The following is a 10,000-nucleotide window of genomic DNA, read 5'->3' on the forward strand; positions in this document are numbered from 1 at the left end:
AGATCCAATTGAATGGTGTGCCCATCACAAGGCCAGTCTATAACAGTGGAAATGCCCGGGCCATCTCCAACTCGTCGCGAAGGGTTACGAATGTGGCCTAGGGTTTATAGTCTGTATCCGAAAAACGCTAACGCGCACTTGTACAGGCAACTTATGACCGTTTTCCTTTTTGTTGTGCTTGTGAACTCGGCTTGAGCTCAAAACAATTAACGGCGCAAGCGTTAGTTTCGAGAATGGAGATTTTTTCTTTTTTGATGCATCTATAGCAATGGTTGTATCCGTTGCTCCCTCTCTCGCCCTCTCCCTCCCACCTCTCCCACTCCCCTTACTCTCTCGCCCCCCGTCTCCCTCCCTCTCCCTCCCCTCTCCTTCCCTCTCCCTTTCCTACCCTCTCCCTCGCAAGCTGCTGCACCTGCAGTGCAGGAGTCTGTTAAATACTTAGCGTCTTTTATCATTTTTTTGACTGCTTATCTGTGGTTTCGCCTTTTCTGTTCACTCACAAACAACACCGACGTTGGAAGAGAGATAAACTTAAATGAATGTATGATTATTTCAGAAATGCTAAAAGCTATGTGGACGCGCATTCGGGCGATCTGAACAGACTGCAGCATTTCAAAGAATCTCGAATAAGGGTAAGTAAAGAAATCGAACACACATCGATCCTGTCCGTAGAGGATCCAGGCCTAGAGGGATCTCTCTTAGATATCTCTCCAGGGGGCCGTTTCTCGAAAGTCCCGAAACTTTACGGGCCATTTTCGAGTGTCACAATTCCCTATGTATCTCAAGAACGGAGAGGGTTTAATTCGTCAAACTTCACAGTTAGTTTTCGTTTTGTTACCTTGAAAACGTGTTAAAAGACCGGCTTTCCAAAACAAGCGGTTGGCAATTTCACTGATGGCTTTTCGGGTCCGAAAAATATTAGTTTTCGGGACTTTCGAGAAAAGAACCCCAGGATAGAGGGATCCCACTACTTGCAAAAAAAAGGGTCTGGGACTGATCTAGGGGGAGGGTACACCCTTCCCCTCCCCCCCCCCCCCCCATAGATGACCTGAGGCTTTCTAATACACCTGGTTTCTGCTAGAAAAAAAAAACGTCACCAGTTGGCTACGCCATTCCTTAGTGGTGCACCCCCTCCCAAGAAAAATCCTGGATCTGCCCACGAGGTTATAAATAATTATATTTCGTCACGTTTTCAATTTCAGATATTTTGTTTCTAGCGTTCATATTTGCTCACTGAACTTTGGTCATACACCGAAACGTTAACTCACAAATCTTCTTCAGTTACTGTGGATTCTCGGTTCACATGACGTCACGGCCACCATGTTGGAACCCCTAAACAAAGAAACGGTGGCCATGTTGGAGCCCCGACCAAACCCTCCGGGAATTTAACTCTATTATTATGCAAACGTTTTCTTTTGTTTTCGTTGAAAAACATGGCTGTTGATCACGTGAGTGAAAACCAACAATTATAGGCTAGTTTCGAATTATGCAGCAACAAAAAGACAGAGTCGAGGTTCAGGGAAATTATTTTGCATTTTGTTGAGTTCAAAACAGAGGAAATGCAAATTATTTCCCTGAACCTCTACTCTGTACTTTTGTCGGTAAAGAAAAGTTCAAATTTGAATTTTAAATGTGAACCAAACGTTTCGAGGTACTCCCTCTTCATCAGTGGTTTGAAAGCAAGTGAAAAATGCGCGTGCAACTTTCCTTTACCATTCATCCGCATTATTGCGCAGCACATCTCTGTGCTTTTGTTGCTGCACAATTCGAAACTATCCTATTTACCCACAGACGCCGCACCAAATGGTTTCTTTATAAACTAACCCCGTAACACCCTGCTAGCAGAGCATTTCTTTTGCTTGCTCGATTTTGGCGTTCTCGAGAAAGGCTCTGCATGAATCGAGTAAGATCTTTATTGAGTATGCGCTGCATGTTGCCAGGATACAGTTTCGAACCCAAGCCTAATATGCCAGATCTCGCCGCCATCTTGGTTTTTCATGGCAGCAGGCTCAATTATAACCATCGGTTTTGTCACTTAACGGACGCTCGCACTGGAAAAACCGGTTTGACGAGAGAAAACAAGATTGACTAGTCCAGATGCTCGGGCTGCGGCGGCTTCAAAGAGTTGACGCGATTCGGGCAGAGCCTCCTTTTCTCCTCCTCATTATAGAAAAAGACAAAAGGAGGCTCTGCTCGCAGGGTGATCCCGTAAAAACAAGGAGTCTCAACCGTTAATCTCTTTAAATCGGTTAGTAAAAGGTAGGTTCTGGACGACGGGGATTACTTTAAGCTACTCTCTGTTCAAGGTTAACCAAAAATTGAGATAGTAGGGTGGTACTTTAGCCAGCCATAATTTTACAGGTCTCCTTATGCTTTTAGCTAAACCGGCTCTCACTGGCTAAAAAAAAAGTTAGTCCGCTGATTTGGCAGAAATGTCACCTTATTGTAAATAACACATTGCCACAGCATTATCCAACAAGCTCTCTACCCATATGACGGTACACTCATTGAAGGCGCATGCGTAGTTTATGCATTATTTGACATTCACTATCCGCGAGATAGTTTGTACTCTTAGAAACACCTCCTATAGCGGTCTCCTGTCTTCGATTGACTAAGTTTAAACGTAAAGCAATAAAGCAAATTTAACTTATTTTATTGTACTTTTCAACAGGTTTTCCGACAAATCAAAAGACAATTCCAAAACTTTATAGTGTTCTTTATCCCTTGGGAAAAGAGGATTAAAAATATTCAAGGTGAGACAAACGGACAGCAGACTGAGGGCCCTTTTGCAATGTATAATTTTTCGTGCAACTTTTCTCGCAACGCCATGGCCAGACAAGTTGCACGAAACATTGCGTAATGTATTATGCCATGGAACGGCCAAAAAACGTTGCAAGACAAGTTGCAAAAACCGTTGCAGAAAGTCCGCAACGCTTCACACATCGTTGCAACGAATTTTTTAATCATTGCGTAGTGTAACATCTGTCCTTCAACTTGTGTCGCAACAGTTTCAGGCACCAGCCAATAAAAATGTTCCTTTAACGTCATGTGATCACCAAAAACGAGACAAGTTGCAAGAAACGTTGCCTAGTGTAACAAGGATCAAGCAAATTTCTCCGCAACGGTGAGAACGTTTGTAGCAAACAAAGTTGCAAGAAAAGTTGCGAGAAAAAAAATTGCATCGAGTGACAGCGCCTTTTGGGCCACGAATTGAAACCGCTTTCTTGTTACAGATCAGTTAACTGGTCTTCAACCAACGGCACAAAATCAAGGTGCGAAGGCGACGACTGAGCTAAACGGCGCCAACCGGTTGACTCATTTGCTAGAATACCTAACTAAACGATGAGTCGAGGGATCAAATCTGGCCTGTCTTCAATTCATTTAAAGTAAAATGCTACCTTTCTGCTCATTTCGGGTGGGGCGTGCATCTAATTATCAGTTTTTCTCGGGACACAAGTGTCACACAGCAGCATTGTTTGCAAAGCTCGGTTGGACTTCAAGAACCAACATATGTACTTTTCACAAAGAGTACGGAAAGAGGTCCCTTAGAATTCTTAACCGTTTCATTTCCAAGATCGAAACGTTCATTCTCCTAACTAGTATCATAGATTTCTTTGTTGGGTAGTCATGAGAATTTGGTATACATGTTATATCAAGATCACACCTCCTAAGCTGATAATTATCTTCATTCTCAATACCTGTTGGACTGACATTTCATTGAAATTGCAAAGAGAATTTGCATACTGATCACAACTGAGAGTCAACGTGTTAAGTACTTGTCAGTCTTTCCATGAATGCCTTCCTGAAGGGAAGTGGTCAAGTTATTCAGTATCACTAGAATACGTAGTGATGATCATTTCTTTTACCATCGCACACACAATCTTACCAACAAAGTACCTTCTGACTACAAATGAATGAAGGGGGTAGTTTCTAAAGAAACTGTGGTGCTGCGTCGGTGGGGAAGTAGTATACAAAAATTTGGTTTTATCAACGGAGTTGATAATGTAAAATGGCCACCGTACAGAGATTCTAAAAGCTGACGTTTCGAGCGTTAGCCCTTCGTCAGAGATTCGCTCTGACGAAGAGATAACGCTCGAAACGTCAGCTTTTAGAATCTCTGTACGGTGGCCATTTTACATTATCAACTTCGTTGATAAAACCAAATTTTTGTATACTACCTCAGTTCTGACTACAGTTAGAGATCGAGGCAATTAATCAGTTTCGAATGTTAATGACGAATCAATTTGATTTTACAGGTTATTTTGGAGCTGGAATTGGTTCGTTTTTCCTGTTTTTGCGTTCTCTCGTGTGGATGAACTTTGTCCTGTTGACGTTTATCACAATTTTTGTCATCGTTCCACAGGTGAGTGTCTTAATCTTTTGTCAAGAGGGGAGGGCTGGGAGGCGATATCTCTACTCTTTACGCAACAAACACAATGACTAGAATCGATACTTGCAGTGTAACATCACAGTCCGAATTCTTTTCAGCAGGAGCCAATTGAAAGTGAATTGAGTGGATAATATGTGCTTTAAAAGCCTTGGTCCTGGCAATTATCCCGCCACACTAACCTCTTTTAACAAAGAGTAAATCGAAACCACATGATTTACCAACACTTCACCTGTTGTTCTCATCTTTGATTTTTCCATAGCTTATGAGCCCCTCCACGGCTTTCAGAATTCCGGAAAGTGAAGAGCGTACAGCTCAGCGACTAACAGCCGTCCTTGACGCAAAGGTTAGTTCTTAAAGTAGACCAAAAAAAAATTGCGAGGGAACTCATTTCAGTCTTAGATCCTCGCAGTCCCCGTTTGTGTCCTCTAGTTTCAGCAAATGAAAGACTCTGGAAAATTTACGGAATGGTTTAGATTGAGTTCTCAGTTGATTACATCTCTCCAGGAGCCCATTACTTGGAGCCTCCATGTGTATTATACCCTTGAGTCGACCCTGTATCATATCTTTTGTATTTTTAGAACTGCAATATCTTTTCGTCATCATGAAATACCTTCGTGTTTCGGGTGTGCTGCACGTGATGTAATCAGTGACCGACCATACGTCTCTTACGATTGGCTATTTTGAAAACACCCGTGAAACCCCCCTGGGACGTGCTCCTAAAAATAAAAAGACAAGGGGCAGTGTTGACTCAGAGGGTTGTGGCTATGATCCGAAACAACGATAGCCATGCGAAAATTAGGTTAATTACATTAAGCAGGGCGGAGAGGTGCAAGAATTTCCAAATAATATAAAATTTTAAATACTAATGATGCATATATGCAATTTCCTTCTTTTCACAGGGCTACCTGGAGTATTCTTTTCTCTTCTATGGTTACTATGGAAACGAGCTGATTCAAGTGGGCGGGGTTACGTATCCACTACCTCTGGCATATTTTGTAGTGTTTATGGGCACCTATTTTATTAGCATTATCATCGTTCTCCGAGCGTACGTATTCTATGCTTGTGACATTGAACGCGAGTGTATTTTGCATTAAATAAGTGTTAAGTGGTGCCTCTTTACCAGACTCCAATCCCATAACCGTGGGCTTGCATAGTCATGGCATGTTAGCGGAACTAGGCTATATTCGGACGAGTTCTTAAATAAGGTTATCAAGCGGTTTTCTGTTGTGTATCGAAAGCATATTTGCCCGTTTCTCCATTTTGCATCATTACACCAGTGTGTGGCTAAAAACACCTCATGTCATTCTTTGTCAATAAGAAGCAAAACTAATAGTCTGAACTGTCATCCCCGACCTCTTGTCCAAAACCACCGAGGGCGAGAAGATGGATGACATTTCAGACTAAAAAACTAAGTGTGACTGACTAACTCGCACGCGTTTCTCCTCGCGTAATGCTGTTTGAATGTACTTATTTATTTAGCTGAGCAATAGCCCACTTTCGATATATTAAAATTCAGTCCTAAACAAAAGACATCATCTCGAGGCTCTGGGGAATAAACTCATACAAATCCTTCTATTTATTCCCCAGAGCCTCGAGATGATGCCTTTTGAGATGATGAATTTTGATATATCTAAAGTGGTCTATTGCTTGCGTGCACTGTGATTGGCTGAAAAAATTATTTTCGTTTGAAGGAATTTACTCAAGTGAAAACCCCTCTGTTACAAGTTGTGCGACATAAATGGTCTTCTCTGTTAACGGTTTGATATTGAATCCAGCTTTTCTTGTTCAGGATTACTCGTGAGCAGCGGATGGTGAAATCATCTGGACAAGGAGATCAATACCCATTTGGTGGGCGGGTATTCTCAGCGTGGGACTTTCTCATAACTGAAAGAGAAACGGCTGAGAACAAACTAGCCTCACTTACCACTGCGATTAGGGTAGGTTTAGGGCCTGCAAATCAGGCAAACACATTTTATTCCACACCAAAATCCTCTTTTTTAAGTGACCTAGATGACAGCTATTGATCTTTCACCACAACTAATGTCCGAGACTAAATTTATGGAGCGGCAGGAAAGTTAATCTCTCTTCGATTACTTGACCTCAGAAAGGCGTTTACTCGTTTTAACTACAGTCAACTCTCTCATAGCGACCACTTCTCGTAAGCGACCACCTCCCGTAAGCGACCACTTCGTAAACAACCGTTCTGTCCCTCAGTTAAATACTGTCCCCAGAGCTCTCTCGTAAGCGACCACCACTCAAATTTCTAAAGCGACCGCGACCACCTTTTAGGCCAGAAATTTGACATATTCTTTTGTTTTCTTTATCTGGTAAGCGACCACCCAACATAATCATGTATGATCGTTAGTGAATCACTACTCAGAAGTGACAAAAGCTCAATTTTTAATGACGCTACCCCGGACTGCTGACAGATAACAGTTTACATTAATTGTTACAGTGATCTGTTCCAAAATGATATACTGTCAGTACAAAGTTTCATCAGAAGAATGCATATATTGCCCAGGCGCTATTCAATGTGAAATATGCCAGTGCTTTCAAATCTTTTCTTTAAGCCATGGAATAGAAATGTCATTGTCTCCGTAGAAAATGTAACTGCAGGGAATTTCCAGTCCATAACCTGCTCCGCGATGTACACGTTTTCCTGTTATAATGACCTTTCCATTGTTGGTCGTTCGTTTCAAGAATTTGCTAACATACTGAGACGTTTGTAATGGTATGTGGCCGAAAATTTCGTCTTCTTTTGACACGGTGTTGGGATGTTCGGCTTCAGTAAAATTTCTTGACAGCGGCCTCACTACTGCAACTGCATTTCCATCTTTTTAATTCAGTGGCTCACGTTTCAGTATATGCACCCCATGTTTGACGTTGTTTTCCTAGGTTTTGTTCGGTTTAAATTTCAGGTGATTTTCATTAACATGAGACACATTGACAAGTACCGTACACTCCACTCTACTTTTCCCGAAACTTGTTGCATGTGAAAAAAATCAAATAAATTAGTTTCTATTTGCCTAATTTTAGCTGATTAGGCAATAGAGCGGTTTTCAATTGAGTGTCGAAAGTAATTAGATAATTACTTTGGTTTATGATTACTTCACTCAGTGATTGGTTCAAAGTTCTCGCGGCATTTTTTCAACCAATCAGAAGTGAAACCAAAACCAATCGTGGCTCACGCGTGCACATTTTCCCGCGCTTTGTGTCCGCTACGTGTAATTACTTCGAGTTTTGATTGGTTTGCCGGATTTTCTCAGTCCTTTTTGATTGGCCAAAGTAATTTCTTTGGTTTTGGTTTTACGACACTCATTTGAAACTCGCTCTATGTTTATGTAATTAATTGATCAATCCAGTGTTAGACTTATTTTGTTGATCTTTCCCGTAAGCGACCACCTCCCGTAAGCGACCACTTTGTCGTGCACCAAGGGTGGTCGCTTACGAGAGAGCTGACTGTAATTCAAAAGTGTTGCGTCTTGATTAATTATTTTCACACCTTATCTGACATGTTACAAGACGTCTGGACAGATACGAAGCATGCACCCCCATCCAAAAATCACTAATCGTAACTTGGAGCAAATTAAAAGGTTCTTCGCGACATTACACTGAAAAATGTCTTACAATTTTCCACTGCAGGAACAAATATTGGAGGCAGTCGAGTCAGGAAAAGCGCAAAACAAGTACGTTTTTCACGTTTATGAATTTTCTGCCACACATTTCTGTGTTGTACTGAATTTTCCTCGACTATCTTTTATACCTAGATAGTGGCCAACGCGAAAGCTTTAGCTACTTTGCACACTACACACACTTCCCAACAATTAAAATAATTAATTCCTTATATATCCTTCTTTTTGCTGTTGAAATGTTTTTTTCCTCAGTTTTTCCTAACCTGTAAATAGTGCGATCGAAATGAATGAAATGAAATGATTCCATGATGCCAATGAAGCATATATCCTGGAAAAGTTTAATAAGCTAAGCTTCCTGTTCAACCTAGTTTATTAGAACTATTAGCCAAATAACAAATCGCAGGCCGAATTATTTTAGTTTGAATTCTACGAGACCCTATCAAAATAGCTCTTATTATAGTTTTTGCTAATCTACATTTTATAGGAAGCTTCTTGTAGCTCTTCGGGTAATGGCTAACATTCTCGTACTTGGGGTATTAAGCGCAAGTGCCTATCTAATCTACTTGGTTGTCAAACGCTCAGATGAACGAGAAAAGCAAGGAAAGACCCCGACGGTTTTGGAACAATACGAGGTGAGACAAAACTGTTCACTGTGATTCATTCTTAATGAGCATGTCAAGGAGTCGGGTGTATCTGCTGTTAAGCTTCGACTAGATCTTTGCATCATTTTTATGAATTTCAGTTCTCGTCTAACAATGTTTGACGAGCGTCTAAAGTCGTTGTTCAACAGCCTTTAAGGCCGACGCAACACATCTACAACGCAAATTGTTGTATCCCGAAGAAATGGTTTGTAACTACTTTTATGCGCTGTTCCAAATAACAACACTTGACTTTCAGCAAAAAGACCTAACGTGTGTCATCGCCATAGGGCCAAGGATGGGGAATTCGCTCTACGTCCTCGTATTCTTGTGAACGAAAGGACTGATGGGAACACGAAAACACAGATTTTCTGACTGAAAAAAAAAAATCGTTTGAGAAACGTTTAATCCGTTCACTTATGTTTTAAGTTAACTACTAGGTGTTTTCTGTGCTATCCTAGATATTTTGAGCAAGAGCCGATACAACGTAGATTTGATTTTAGCGGTGTACTATATTTCGGCTGGCCAAACCAACCTTCTTCAGGAAGAATGAAAGTGAGTCTGAGTGAATGAGAGAGTCAGGAGAGTGAGTGAGAGAGTGAATGAGAGATGTACATATATATAGTAAATGAATGTTGACGTAATACTGGAAAAAATGTGATGAAATATGGTAGTTAAAACAAGTTTGAATTCAAATACTAAGAGTAACGGGAAAATAACGGATGTGACTGTAAATAATAAACTGAATAATAGCGAAGGCGTGCGCGCGGAGCACCATGGACAAAAAATATGGTGACCCTTCTGTGCGAGAGAACCCTACGGTCGTCCTCCCTCCAGGATGTATGCCTACGTGAAACCCCGTGGTGCAACTCGCGTTTTTTTAGCGGGAATATCTCCATAACATCGTTAATTGACACATGTCCAAACAAGTTGTCCGCTGACCGGTATCACGTGACCATATCGTGGGCTCAAGTTAAAGCTCATCGAGGTCACCTGGTTTTTTAAAGTTGACTGCTGACCAGGTACTGGTTTTCGATTGGATCGCAGGCTAAATAACTAACAAATAAATAACAAACGAATAAATAACACGGGAGCCCCGCTTTTTGCATTTCTGTCGAAAGATGTACCCTTACTGTCTTAGGTTTTCAGTCACTTTTAGTGTCTAATGAGAAATTATAATTGTATTTCAAGATCTCTCTGGCAATTACTGGTATGAATGCTGTTTGTCCAGTGTTTTTCAAGTTAATAGCTATGATTGAGCAGTATCATCCTAGAACAGCACTCTACTGGGAATTGACAAGGTATATGGAATTTTTATCACACTATTTGAATTTTCATGC

At 41.1% G+C, this 10,000-nt stretch overlaps 1 protein-coding gene across 1 annotated transcript in view; it reads left to right on the plus strand.

The window, feature by feature from the left end:
• Positions 1-10,000, plus strand: part of LOC137990899 (transmembrane channel-like protein 3) — a 23,753-nt gene that overhangs the window by 4,096 nt on the left and 9,657 nt on the right. Inside the window, exons 5-13 of the mRNA XM_068836004.1 lie at positions 557-632; positions 2,672-2,753; positions 4,257-4,363; positions 4,650-4,733; positions 5,290-5,435; positions 6,180-6,327; positions 8,033-8,076; positions 8,507-8,654; positions 9,852-9,961. Of these exons, the coding sequence (XP_068692105.1) occupies positions 557-632; positions 2,672-2,753; positions 4,257-4,363; positions 4,650-4,733; positions 5,290-5,435; positions 6,180-6,327; positions 8,033-8,076; positions 8,507-8,654; positions 9,852-9,961 (945 nt within the window). The remainder of the gene's footprint in view (positions 1-556; positions 633-2,671; positions 2,754-4,256; positions 4,364-4,649; positions 4,734-5,289; positions 5,436-6,179; positions 6,328-8,032; positions 8,077-8,506; positions 8,655-9,851; positions 9,962-10,000) is intronic.

Source organism: Montipora foliosa, chromosome 2, assembly GCF_036669935.1.
Source record: "Montipora foliosa isolate CH-2021 chromosome 2, ASM3666993v2, whole genome shotgun sequence".
In the NCBI taxonomy this organism is placed as follows: Eukaryota; Metazoa; Cnidaria; class Anthozoa; order Scleractinia; family Acroporidae; genus Montipora; species Montipora foliosa.